This window comes from Hipposideros armiger, unplaced genomic scaffold (genome assembly GCF_001890085.2).
Source record: "Hipposideros armiger isolate ML-2016 unplaced genomic scaffold, ASM189008v1 scaffold_141, whole genome shotgun sequence".
Taxonomy (NCBI): domain Eukaryota; kingdom Metazoa; phylum Chordata; class Mammalia; order Chiroptera; family Hipposideridae; genus Hipposideros; species Hipposideros armiger.
In genome coordinates, this window is record NW_017731491.1 from 3337941 (window position 1) to 3352253 (window position 14313).

General features: G+C 43.8%; 1 protein-coding gene across 8 annotated transcripts in view; it reads left to right on the forward strand.

Annotated features, from left to right (window-relative positions):
• RAP1GAP2 (RAP1 GTPase activating protein 2) overlaps positions 1-14313 on the forward strand; it is a 194863-nt gene that overhangs the window by 165212 nt on the left and 15338 nt on the right. For 7 of the 8 annotated variants that reach the window (XM_019650493.1, XM_019650498.1, XM_019650499.1 and 4 more), the window contains 4 exons: positions 4064-4108; positions 4801-4833; positions 5199-5411; positions 6607-6710. In XM_019650493.1, coding sequence (XP_019506038.1) covers positions 4064-4108; positions 4801-4833; positions 5199-5411; positions 6607-6710 — 395 coding nt within the window. The remainder of the gene's footprint in view (positions 1-4063; positions 4109-4800; positions 4834-5198; positions 5412-6606; positions 6711-14313) is intronic. The other variant, XM_019650494.1, reaches the window with a different exon arrangement.

Below are 14313 nucleotides of genomic sequence, written 5' to 3' on the forward strand. Positions count from 1 at the left end.
CCCCCCGCCCCAAACAATTCTGGGACACCAGCTGAGTGTCCTACAATTCTGACACCATCTACCTGGAGTTAGTGTCAGATCCCACAGGGTATGGGCTCTGCCCCACAAGACTGCCCCCACTTCAGATGCCAGTCACAAGTCCAGCTTGTTACCTGTGCCTCTGATCAACTGGCTGTTAATTGGAAGCTCCCATGATCCTCCTCTTCCGGTTTGATCAATTTGCTAGAGTGGCTCACAGAATTCAGGAAAACTGTTTACTTACTAGATTACCAATATATTATAAAAGGACATAACTCAGGAACAGCTGGATGGAAGAGATGCATAGGGCAAGGTATGTGGGCAGGGGCCCCGAGGTTCCATGCTCTCTGAACACACCACTCTCCCAGCACCTCCGCCTGTTCACCAACCCAGAAGCTCTCTGAGTCCTGTCCTTTTGGCTTCTTCTGGAGGTTCCATTACATAGGCATGATTCCTTAAACCACTGGCCCTTGGTGATTGATTTAACTCTCCAGCCCCTCCCTCCTCCTGGGAGGGTGGGGGTGGGTGGGAGTGAAAGTTCCAATCCTCTGATTATGGTTGGTTCTCCTGTTGACCAGGTCCCATCCTTAGGGATGTCCCAAAAGTTACCTTACACTTATAGACACCTGTACACCAATATGCACTTGTGAGCAACACTTCTTTCACCTTTATGGTTCTTGAGCTATTTTAGGAACCAAGGACAAAAGGCCAACTACTATAAGAAAAATGCTCCCAAATGTTCCCATTGCTCTTATCGCTTAGGAAATTCCAAGGGTTTTAGGAGTTCTGTGCCAGAAATGGGATGAAGACCAAAATATATATTTCTTATTATAAATCACAATCTCACAGCCTCTATAAATAAGTAAGAATAAAAATACCCACTTACATCGTTGCTGGGATGAAATGAGATAATATATGTAAAAACTTGGTAGGTACTGAATAGAAATCAGCGTTCAGTGTGGATTTGGGGGGGGGCTTTATAATTATTCCTCACCAAGGGGTCAGGGCTCCCAGGTAAGACCTGTTACCCTAGGGAATATGGGGAGCAGTCCAGAAGGTGAATTGACACAGGTGGAAAGAGTGGGGAAAAGACACCGATAGCACATATATTTTAAGCACTTGTCTGAGGTCAGAGATTGACAGGTGTTATCTCATTTCTTCCTGACAAGTCCCGCAGGAAGTAGGTATCTTATCATTATCATCCCCATTTCACAGGTGAGAAAACAGGCACAGACATTAAATAAAACACTCAAGGGCTCATGTCTAGTAAGTAGCTTCAGAGCCAGAAGGCTTAGTCACTCATTGTGTTATGATGAGTTTTACCCTAAGCAGATGCTACAGGCTCAAGGAAGGGAGGGTTCTGTAGGAGTGGTCTGGAAGGTATAGGAGGAGAGGCACACAGGGTGCCCACTGCAGTGCTGAGATGCAGGTGGCACTGCTGACAGGGCTTCTGTTGAGGTCCTGACTCGAAAGCTGGGTTTCCCCTAAGGATGGGGAAGAGGAGGGATTGTTTGAGGGAATAATATTATTAGTGGCTATGTCATCATCATGGGCAAGTTATTAAGAGCTTCCTCTGTGCCCAACATTGTATAGACTACAAACTAATTTCGTGCGCATTTAGATGCATTTAGGGAACTTACAGTCAGGTGGAGGAAACAGGGATGTGCCTTGACAGCCAGTGGTGGGAGACAGTGTATCATTAAGTGCTTAGTTGCCTGGAGTAAAGCTGGAATTTTCGCCCCAGGCCCATGGAATCAGGGCACTCCGGGAAGCTGGCAGGGGTTTTGGCGGCTCACCCTGTCCTCACGCCGCCTTCTCTCCGGTTGATCCCATAATCCACCCATCCATCACACCCAGCTGGATCGCCCGGCCTCCCCCACAAAGTGCTTCTCTGTTGGAGCACATGATTCAGCCCCGCTTACCTGGCCTCATATTGTTCTGTTGTTTTGAGGCCGCTGGGCTTAACTTCTTAATAGATTGGGAGCCTCTTGAGGTGTTTTGCTCCCTCCTCATTTCCACAGCAGCTGACACCATGGATGGTTTGCCAGTCCCATCTCAGTGGAGACTGCTGGGGGCTGAAATCAGACCTCCCAGTGTTTAGCTCCCTACCATGTGCCCATTGGGCCTCCGAGGGGGCCCTGGTTTCCAACTCTGCTGTATGGAGGAAACTCACATGTGGGGAATCAGTGGGGCTGAAGCGGGTGGCGTGGCCTGATTCTGTCCTTGAATGTGGGCGCCGTCTGTCCTCACGCTGCAGTTGTGGAGACTGAGGCTCGGCAGTTAAGTGCCCAGGGCGCTCTGCGAGTTGTGAGGAACTGATACTAAGACCCAGGACTTCTGACCCCCAGCCTGAGAGTTCAGGAATTTGAAGAAGGGTTTGGTTCCTGTGAAGCAACAGGGCCTAAGTGCACAGTTTGGGGTCCCTTCCATCCTGGGTTCTGGTTGTAACCCTGACAATCTCTGGCTAAGTGTCCTTGGTCAAGTCACTCTCTCTGAGCCTCAGTTTCTTCATGGCAGGGGAAGGAGAAATGGTGATAATATCTATTGTGAAGGATGACACACAGAGAGGAGAGAGCCCAGTGCTGGGTGGTGACTCTGACATGGGGGAGGGGTGGCACAGAGGTTTGCTCTGCCCAGGGGCTGTTCCCAGGCTGGGATGACTAATGCAGGACAAACAAAACAAACTTGTGACATCACCCACCTCCCCATTCGCCCAGTTTGCCTCCCTGTAGACAAGGTCTACAGGGCCACCCAGGTGGTTTTCTTCCTGTGTGGGGAGAGGACTACCTGTCCAGTCAAAAGGGCCCCCCCACACCCACCTGAACAATGCTTCAGGGTGACTCAGCCCAGAGAAGTCCGGAGAAGCCAAAGTCTAAACCCGCCCCACGAGCAGGAGCCCTGGGCTCTGAGCGCTGCCAGATATGGCCAGATGGCTTCAAATGGTGGACAGGTGTCCTGGCTTCAAATCCAGGCCCTGCCACTTACTAGCTGTATGACATTAGGCAAGCAACTTCCTCCCTGGGCCTCAGTTTCCTCATTGGTTCAAATCCCACTCTGTTATATCACGATTAGGCAGCAGCTGCTTCCGGACTCTCTTCTCTCCAGAGAGGAGCTGTTTCTCCTCATTGTCCCACCATGTCATACCCTCTTTGGATTTATTCAGATTATCTTGGGAACACCAGGTGCTTGCCTACCATAAAACCCAGTTGTCAGAACTGGACTATAGGACCACTGGACAAAGCACTGCTCCCGAGCAGTGAATTTTCCAGGTACCTGCAGGTGAACCCTTTTAATCCAGGCCCAGTCATGGTGTCTCATTCTTGCAGTGATGTATCGGTAAGGTGGGAGCGTGGGTGTTAGAATCCTTCTTTCACAGATGAAGCTACGGAGGCTGCCAAAGTCTCAACATTGTAAGAGTCAGCAATAGTAAGACAGTGGCAGACTCAGGCCCAGGCCCAGGCCGGTGGGTCCTGCCACCAGTGGGGGGTGATGCTGGTGTGGCATGACTTCCAGCCTGCTAGCTCTGACCCCCACAGACATGGGTTCCTGTTCTGCCCCTTGCCTCATCTTCTGAGAGCCTGGAGGAGATAATTTCAACACCTGCCTACCTCGTGATAATAATAACTCCTAGCTTTTACTATATACCAATCATTCTCCCAAGGGCTTACCACGTTATCCACATTTACCCTTCGCCACTATAGTAGGTGCCATTGTCATTCCCATTTTACAGGTTGGGAACACTGAGCCACAGAGAGGTTCTTGTGACTTGCCCAAGGTCCTGCGTTTGTAAATGGCAGTGTTGGGATTTACAGCCCGGTGATCTGGCTGAGTTCATGCTCTTAACCCACTGCCCTGGTACCTTGTCTGGGCTGCTGTGAGGTCTGAGCGTGACTAGGTGTGTGACGTGTAAGGGTCTCAGCACACAGCAGCCGCTGCTGTTATTACTAACCCCCAGCTAAGGCAGGTGATCTCAAGGGATTTGTCCGTTTGGCCTCTTTTTTGTGACGCTTGCTTTCCCATGGATCCTCTCTCCTTGTTTCTGCAGGGGATCAAGCTTGAAGAGCAGAAGCCAGGACCCCAGAAGAACAAGGTGGGCTGGGTGGGTGAGGTGGCAGCCAGGTGATAGGAAGGTAGGGGGAGCGGCTGGCATGCTGGGGGCCGCTATCTTATACTGTCTGATTTTCACCAAGAGCCACGTAAGTAGCTGCACCTGTGTTGACTAGGACAGAGTGGGCAGCCAGGCAGGGTGGGGTGGAGGCCTTGGGGGAGACCCAAGGCTGTGGCTTGGCCTGGGTCCTCGGCACCCAGTCCTGTGAGTGAACCACACACGGCGTTCAGGGTGTCAGGCTCTGTGCTCTGGGCTCCAGCAGGCATCAGTCAGCTTCAAGGTCCATTTCTGAGGCCCAGAGGTGCAGTTCATCACTTGGAAGTCAGCCCCCTTGCCTGTGCTGGGTGGAACCAGGGGTTGGCTTCCTGTTGGAGCCTCCCAGGGTGCGAAGCTAGTGTCAGTAGGTGTATGAAGTTCAGCGCCTCTGTGTTCTGCATCTTCCTTCTTCTCTGTGTTGCATGTTCCGCTGGCCGGTTTGCGCTCAGGCTGTCAGTTTGGGAAACAGCTCAAGAGAAGCCAGATCCCAGAGCTGCCTCCAGGCTGTTTGCCCTGGTGTAGTCTTCTAGGCCCCCCAACGCACCCCCTCCCCAGACCGGGGAGAGGGACTGGAAACAGTGATCAAATTTCATGGGCACTGCTGGGACTAATGGTGGCATTGTTGGTTTGTCTTGCAGGATGACTATATCCCGTACCCCAGCATTGATGAGGTAGGAGCCCCCTGGATCCTGTCTCTGGGGAGAAGCTGGGTAGCTGATGGTGATGGTCCCTGTCCCGCCCCACGTAGAAGAGAATCTAGGGCCTGAGGCCTCCTCCTCTTTATGACGTCAGCTTTTCCAGGTTTAAATTGGGAGTACCAGTCCAGGCCTTGCAACCCTGGGGCTGCAGAGCCGGTGAAGCTGGGAATGCTGTGAAACTGAGAGGAGGGGGTTCCTGTTATTGTCTTTGGCTTCAGATACTGGGGCCCCCTTATTGGGGCAGCTCAAAGGTGGTGGGGACACCAATTCTGGGGCTACTCTCCTTCCCCTGAAGACCCAGGGCAGACCGCAGTGCAATACCCTCTCTCTGCCCCCAGGTTGTGGAGAAAGGAGGACCGTACCCCCTGATTGTCCTGCCCCAGTTTGGAGGCTATTGGATTGAGGATCCGGAGAACGTGGGCACACCGACCTCCCTGGGCAGCAGCATCTGTGAGGAGGAGGAAGAGGACGGCCTCAGCCCCAACACCTTCGGCTACAAGCTCGAGTGCAAGAGTGAAGCCAGGGCCTACCGCAGGCACTTCTTAGGGAAGGTGAGGCTGACGGACCCTGGGCGAAAATAGCTGCCAGAGTGGGACTCTGCACGAGGAGCCCAGCGACCTTCTCCAGTGCCCCCCTCTCTTTGTTTCTGTTCCTTCCTGGTCTTGCCCCCTTCCTCGCTGCCTACCTCTGACCTCCTTGGAGAAGTCTGACTGGCTCTGCTCCTGGGCAGGGGGGTTGGGGTGTGCAGAAGTCTGCAAGGCTCCGCGTGGTGGGTCCTTGTGGGGATCACCCTGAGAAAATGTTCTAGGAGGTGATGGAATGGGTAGTATTTGGGTGGAAGGAAAAATGTGTTCTCCGTTTCCATCTAAATAGTACAAATCTCTCATGCCCTCATTCAAGCAGGTCCCCCCGGGTGCTTGTACTGGGTGATGCGTTGTGAGCCTCTGATTGCTTAACAGTGGCAGTTACATTTCTTTAAATATATTCTGCCCCTCGGGCTTGCCAGATTTCAGAAGTCCCAAGGGCAGAGCCTGGAAGTCTCCAGCCTGAGGCAGCTTTGCTGAGTCTCACAGGGAGGAGGTGGATCAGGATCTCCTCCCTGCCAGCTTACTAAAATGCAGATTCCAGGGCCCCGCTGATGTGGCAGGTCTGAGGTGGGCTCCCGGAGCCAGGGTGAGACTCACTGTTTAGAGACCTCCCTGCTCCTCGTGGGTGGATGTGGCAGGGTTCCTGCCTCGCTTTCTTCTCACAAATAGCCTGAATTGGTGGGGGCTACCCACCCCGGGAGCAAGGAAGTAGACTCGGTGCCTTGTGGTAAAGAACTTGAACTTAAGACAAATGTGGGTTTGTACTCTGGATCTGTCACCTACGATAATAGTTGTGTGACCCTGGACAGTTGCTTAACCTCCCTGAACATGGTCTTCACATCTGTGAAATGGGGATGATGATGTTATCTGCCCCATAAAGTCATGGTCTGGGCTACAGGAGGTAATAGGTATTAAGCCCTTAGCCCAGTTCCTGGCACATCCGTGGACTTGGCAGTTGGAACCCATTACTGTGATCCTCCCTTTCCCACTCCGGCTTCTCCCCTCCCTCATCGTCATCAGTAGTGGCCTCAGCAGCACCATCCTTCTCTTCTTCGCTGCTGTGGGGCTTCTCACTCACTCCTGGTAAAGGAGGGGACTTAGGGGGCCATGCCTGGAAGGTCTCCCTCCTCCTTGCTAACGCCTGATTTCTGTTTTCTAGGATCATCTAAACTTTTATTGTACTGGCAGCAGTTTGGGAAACTTGCTTCTGTCCATCAAGTGCGAAGAGGCCGAGAGCATTGAGTACCTTCGGATCATTCTCAGGTAGGGCTGCTGCGCTGTCGGAGGCCACACCCCTAGTGGTGGGGACCCAGAAATACCAGTCTGTCCAGTCGTGTCTGGGTGTGCTTGGGGGTGGGTGGGTGGGGATAGACCGGCTGGAATCCTGGGGCTGCGTCCAAGGTGCCAGGCAGGGAGAGCAGGTGTTTATGCCAGCTGGCTGGTTGCGGGAGTCAGAGTGGTATTCTGCTGTTACGGTCACCTAGACAAAACCCCTACCTGCCTCTCTTGCTGGGGACCGTGGCTCTGAGGAGGATGGGAAGCTCATCCTGCCGAGACACAGCTCCAGATCATCCTGGGAGAGGGTTTGCCAGAAGGCTGTTTAGCATCTGTTCCCCACGATGGACTGACGGTCACAGCAGGAGCAGTGATTTACAACTAAGCCAGGAACTTCTCTCAAGGGCAGGAACTGGAACTGGTTCCTGTTTGGTTCGACTAACATGCTTTGTAGAACCTCCTTTGTACCAGGAACTGTGATAGGCACTGGGGATGCAGTGATGGCCGAGCCGTCTAAAGGTTTATGGTCTAGTGGGAGAGAAAAATAGAGGATTAGAATATGTGTCACTGGTATTATTTAAGTGACATGCACAGGATGCTGTGGGAGCACAGAGAGTCTGTGTCTTATTTCTCTGTGTCCCTGGTGGGCTGGTGGAGAAGCCAAGAGGCCAAGTGTGAAGGCCAAGTGCTGGTGCTTAGCGGAGTGCTGGGAACCTGTGACGCTCCCAGTCCCTATTTGTGGATTCTAATTGGAAGTCCTTGAAGGTATTTGGAAAAGAACAATAGCATTTTTTTTTCTGCCCAAATATTGAGATAAATGTGGGAGGGGACAGGGACACATAGCCCTGCAATGAGAGAGATGGAGTGGTACCAGGAAGTTGTCAGCGCCCACCCAATCTTGGCTTGCTTTTTTAATCAGAAAGGGAGGACTTTTCTTTATTGAGGTTCACCTGGCTAGAAATCATATTTGCAAGGCATGGAAGAGTCAATTAAATCACTAGAGCCTATTTCTGAGGGAGTAATACCTCGCTCTCCATCTCAAATAGGATTTTGAGCTAGGTGAACCTCTGTAAAGAAATTACTTCCTTTCTTAATAAAAATCAGACCCAGATTGGGTAGGATTTCTGAGTAAGATGACAGTTGAACATAAGGGTCTAATCCCCTTTTTCGAATATTTTATCCTGTCTGAAATGCTGCATCAGGACTGAAAACTAAAGAAAGATGCCAGGAACGCAACACACACTTTGATGATATTTTTTTTGTGGGTGTGTAATCTATGGGGCAGTCAGGACCCTAATGTAAGTGATATTGAGAGTTGAACCCCAGTTCCCCTTCCTTAGAAAGCAATGTAATGTGGGAATATATGAAACTGGAGTTTCTGGGGGAATCCTGTAGTTTTTAGAAGTGAGGGTGAACCCTGCAACAGCTGGGGTCTTCCACATGGAAACACTGTTGCAGTTTTGAGTTTACCGGCATTTGAAAGCATTGTTCTGGGGAGCCCAAGGGCAAGCTCAAATATGGCTCTCTCACACAGAAAGCCAGTGGATAGGGTGGCGGAGAGAAGCCATATACCCGCTAAGAAGTTGGACAAGCCTGTCATGTACTTGGAGTGATGGCCAGGCCAAACTGAAAACTAGACATAAAAAAATCGGCCCCGTGGCTTAGAAGCTTTAACAGACACAAAGAAGAAATTATGTAGAGATGAAATTTCCCTGCTGGCAGTGACTCCTGTCCCAGCTCCTTCCTCATTCCCCGTAGGCTTCTGGATTGTTTAATAGATGTCTTATATCCAGCTCTTCTGAGAAGAAAATTCTAATAGCCTCTATATGTGCTGTGAGAGTAGCCAAGAAGAATCTACCCACAATATGGAAACATAGCAAGCCTGAGTAGATTTCTTCTTTTTCAAATTTGAACGTGAAGAAGAAGAAGAAGGAAAACCCCTCACAGGTCAGTGAAAGAAAAGATTCTGCATCTGAAAAATCATAACCTAGCATTTAGAAGGTAAGGAAATAACCAAGTTTTGGAAAGGATTTAATACAGAAAGCCAAGTAAAATTTAGATAGCTATTAACCTTGTATTTTCAGCAAATTCAGAAAAAAAAGTAAACTGTCCGAAAGAAAAGACAAAATATAAAATGAGGCAACAGAATGAGATGAAAAATCTCATATGCTGGTTAAATTAAGGAAATAAGAAAACTAAACATGGCGAGAAATAATTTTAAATGGCTTTAGAAGTAGTAAAACACAGAATCTTCTTTGTGGAAAACACAGTAATATTGAGAACATGCTTAAGAAGCTCTCACATAATTCAAAGGAAAACATCACTTTAAAATGATGAGCAAAATTATAATGAATATGGAGGGTAGAGAACATGAATTAAATGTGGATAATTGACGTTTTAAAGCTGATTGAAGACTTAAATCTGCAGATGAAAATGACTCATCCAATATCAGGCAAAATCAATGAAAGAAAACCAGTAGCTGGACATATTTTGATGAAGATTAAATATTCCATGGATGTAAAATCACTGGTAGAGTGAAAACATCCCAAATAATAAAAACAAAGAAAACATACATATATAGAAAAAGATGAAAAATAAAGGATTCATAAATATGGTGGTAGAAGTAAGTCTGAGTACATAGATGATGTAGAATAAATAGTGAGTTAAATTCCACTATTAAACGGCAAAGATTCTCAGTTTGGGTCATCCTTCAAAAAACAAAACAAAACAAAACAAAACCTAATCAATCAATCTATATTTTATTAAAGAAAGTAGCTCAGTATATTTAAAAAGAAAAGTATTGAGAAAAAGTTATAATAATCAAATATAAAAAGAAAGCAGTGTTAGCAATATTAATATGGAAAACTAGAATTCAAGGCAAAAAAATTTTCAGTGTGATAAAGAGGGCTATTGTATATTCATGAAAGATAAAATCCACAAAGATATCTGATGAGCCTCTTTGTTATAGTATATATTATAACATAGTGTATATATAAAATGATACATATATCATTGTACATACCCATATATACAGTGTACATGCCTATATAGTGTGTATATATACATATATAATTAAAATATGGAGAAATTCACAGAATACAATTGTAGTGGTAGATTTTAACACACTTCTTATCACAGATTAACTAGGATAGGAAATGAGAGGATGTGGATAATTTTAATAATATGTGAGTTATACATATTTATTTTTATCTGTATCTATATTTAGCCATCAAGCTTTGATCCTCTATAAGAGATTTTTGCTTCTTTTCTAGTGCTTATGGAATATTTACACAAATTGATTGTAAGGTATATTGGTGGTTTTCTGTGAATCTGCTACAAGAGTGTCATCTTGGAGCTTTAAAGCAAAGCAAAGCAAAAAACAAAAAACAAGACCCAGACTTCTAGGTGCCAATCATTTAAAAAGCTATGCAATATATATAGATGATGTATTATAGGATTGTATGCTTGAAACCTATACAATTTTACTAACCAATGTTACACCAATAAATTTAATAAAAATTAATAAAAAATAAAAAGCAATAAAAATGTAAACATATGCATATGTATATATTTTAATATAAATATGTAAGATATATAAAGACATAAATAATATATACTCCTATTTCCCCCTTATTTCTAGAATTATATAGAACATATTGCTTTGTAACTTGTATCTCTTAGCAATATATCTAAAACTCTTTCCATATTTACATAAAGAGCATCTTAATCCCTTTTACTGCGGCATAGTATTTCATTACATGGATGTGAAATAATGTATTTATTGGACCCCCTATTAATGGCTATTCTCAGTATTTTGGTATCACACATAATGCTGCAATGAATAACCTTGTACAAATGTCCATTTGTATGGATTAAAATAATTCTCAGAAATGAGACAGCTGGGTCAAAATGTAAATACATTTGTATTTTAATAGATTTGCCCAATTGCCTTCTGTAGGAGGTCTATAAATTTGAACTTTTACCAGTAATGTATCAGAGTGCCCATTTTTCCAAAGTCTCCTCAACAGAGTATTTGGTCAAACACTTGGATTTTTGCCAACCTGATGGGTGAAAATGGAATTTAAGTGTAGTTTAAATTTACAATAATTTTACTGAATTATGTTGGGCATCTCTTCATACATTTAAGAATCTCATGTATTTATTTTCTGTGCACTGTCTGTTCATAAGCTTTGTTCCTTTTCTGTTTATTGGATTATTAGTCCATATTTCTATTTTTAAAAATCTTGCAGGTAATTCTTGATAGCAGGTAGATTTAGGAACCAGTCTTTTGAGGCACAAAGTAAATCTAAATAAATTTCAAAAAGCAGACACTTTGCCAAATATATTTGCGTACAGGGTAACACTAAAACTAGAAATTAATAACAAAATCATGTTTCAAAAACCCTGCTTAACCACTTAGAAATAAACAATCTCAACACTTTCCTAAATAACAGTTGGGCCAAAGAGGAACTCAAAGCTGAAGATTTTTATAGATATATTTATAGAATATTTATAAAATAATGAGATTTATAATATTACATATAAAAACTTATGGGTTGTGTTCAAAGCTGTACTTAGAAGAAAATTAATTTTCTTAAATAGTTTCTTATTAAATATGAAAGAATGACCTTTGCAAGTTGTTATGGTGGTGGTTAGCTAGCAACTTCTCTGTGCTTCAGTTTCTTCATCCGTGAGTTGTGATGGTAGTATCCACCTTAAAATGATTGAATGCTTATTATGGGCTAGAGCCTGATACACTGTAGCTACTCAAGAATGGTAGCTGCTGTTATTATCCATATTATTACCTGAGGAAAAGAAGAGGAAGGAATTAACAAAGATTAAGGCCAAAATAAATAAATGAGAAATAATAAACACACAAGTCTTGATAAATAAATCTAGGCTACAGATTTATTTATAACATAGAAAAAGATATACTTCTTTTGGGAGAACAAAACAACAACCAAATAGGTAAGTAGCCAGTCAAATGTAGATAAACATAAATTAAAAATACATAAAATTAGGCATTAGAATAAGGCATATAACCACAGATGTGAAGAAAATTAAACAATTACTAATAGATGTTATATTCAATTCAGTCTATTATGTTGGAAATTTTATTTGAAACAGATGCCTTTCTAGGAAAGCATACATTATTAAATATAACACAAGGTAAAAACCTGACCAGATCAATCACTATGGAATAAATTTAAAAATTTTTCAAAGAATTATCTCTCCAAAAGTTTCTAGATCTAGATGGTTTGCAGGTTGTTATTTTAAACTCATAAGGAACAGATTTCAAGCTATTTAAACTGTTCAAGAGAAAAAAAATATGGAAAGCTTCCCAATTAACAATTCTTAAAAGATTCTCATGAAAAATATCAGACCAATGAAATGAAAAGAGAAAGAAAGAAAAACAGGGGCCAGTATTCCTTATGAAAATAGAAGTAAAGATTCTATACAAAATACCAGTTCTGGCAACTCAAATCTAAGCAGTCTATTAATTGAATAGTTCACTATAGCCATGAAAGAGTTACTTTAGGAATGCAAAAATGGTTAATATTAGGGATTTATTCATTCACTGTTTTTTAAACCAAGGCTTAATATATGCCAGACTTTCTCGAGGAGTAGGGATAAATGTGAGGAATAAACTCTTGTTACCTGGCTATAGAAAGCATTCCATACATGTTAGGTATTCTTATTCCTACTCATCTTCTTCTGTGGATATGGATTATTATAAGCTATTGAGGGTGATCCAAAGATTGATGGTGTGGGAGAACTGAAAGAAAAAATGTTCAGAAGAGCTTGAATGTGGAGAGTGTGTCTGAGCGTGATTATGTGTGAGTGTGTGTGTAAGGTCTAGAGCTCAGTCATGCTGGAAAGGTAAGAAAAGGCTAAATCATGTATGGACTGCGTGTAGGACCTTAGATTTTATCCTGTGAGCAATAGGAGAGCTCCTGAAAGGAGAGTGTCATGATCAGAGTTGCACTGTAGATGTCATGGCTGGAGTAAGGAGAATGGCTTGGAGGGAAGGCAAAACCAGTAGCAGGAAGATGAGTCAAGAGGCTGCTCTGATGAGACTGATGATTCTCTAGGCCATTAGGTTGTATGATGTGAATGGTGTCCCCAGAGCTGTGTTAACTGACAGCCTTGATGGGAACTGGAACCAGGGTGCCTTGCACTGAGAAGAGAGAAAAATGGGTGGGAAAAATGTAAATACCCAGGAAGAACTGACATTAAGAAAGACGGCCAAAAACATCAACAAGTGAGAAGTGGATTTACTGCTGATGAAATACAAATCATGGCACACTTTGAGTATGACTTAAATATATTTAAGATCCTCAAAAGATAAAGAATTAATAACATCTATAAAAGTGATAATGAATTATGATACAATGAATGAATAAAAATGAATCCAGAATGGATACAGATGGGTGTAAAAAGAAAACAATTGGAATTATCGGAAATAAAAAAATAGCTGTTGAAATAAAAAACTCAATACATGGAATAAAGTCTACTCTAACATAATCTGTTCAGAGTCAAAGAGTGAATCTGTGAATTGGAAGATAGTCTCCAGGAATTCATCCAGAACACAGCATAGATATGGTGATGAAGTATATGAAACAGAAGATAAGCATATGAAAGACAGGCCCCAGCATTTGTCTTAAAGGAGTTCTGGAAGTAGAGACTAGAGAAGCCAGTGAAGAAGAAATATCCAAAGAGATAATGGTTGAGAATATTTCAGAATTGAAGAAAGAAAGCACACACTATGGTGCTGAGCAAGATTTTAAAACAAAACAATACTTCTAGACACATTGAAGTAAACATTAGAGCATCAAAGATAAAGAGAAAAATTTAAAGCTACCTAAGGATAAAGACATTATCTGTGAAGTAATACCAGCTAGGCTGAGGGCAAACTTCTTATCAGCTATGGGACAATTTTTTATTCCATGTTGAAAGAAAGAAAGAAAGAAAGAACCCTTTTAACCTAAAATTCTATACCCAGAAAAAATATTTGCAAACACAAAACAAAACTGTTTTTAGACATTAAAAAAAAAAAAAAGAGGTTGTATCACTCACAGACCCTCCCTGAAAGAATTACTAAAGGATCTACTTAAGCCAGAAGAAAAGAGAAATCAAAAGAAAAGATGCAATTAAAATGTGGCAAGAAATAGGTAAATTATGTTGATAAATTTAATTTCTGACTGGAAAAAAATAAGTAATTTTTTTGTGTATTAAAAGGAGGCGTGAGGCCGGCCGAGTGGCATGTTGGTTAAGAGCTGGCTTGGGATGCCAGAGGGCCCCGTTTTAGATCCCACATATGAGGGCCAGTGACACTGCCCTCTACAGCTAAGATGCTGAACAACAGCTCAACCTGGAGCTGGGCTACCGTGAATCACCGATGATGGCAGGTGGGTTGCCATGGGCTACCGTGTGTAGCCAGCAGCCAGCGTGAGCGGCCAGCAGCCGCCATGAGCGGCTGTCCAGAAGCTGACGACTGATCCAGAAGCCTCGCCCATGAAGAGCGCAATGATGGTGTCAACTTGGGCCAGTGAAGCAACGTCCTCCACAACTAGACTGAAGAACAAAAGGA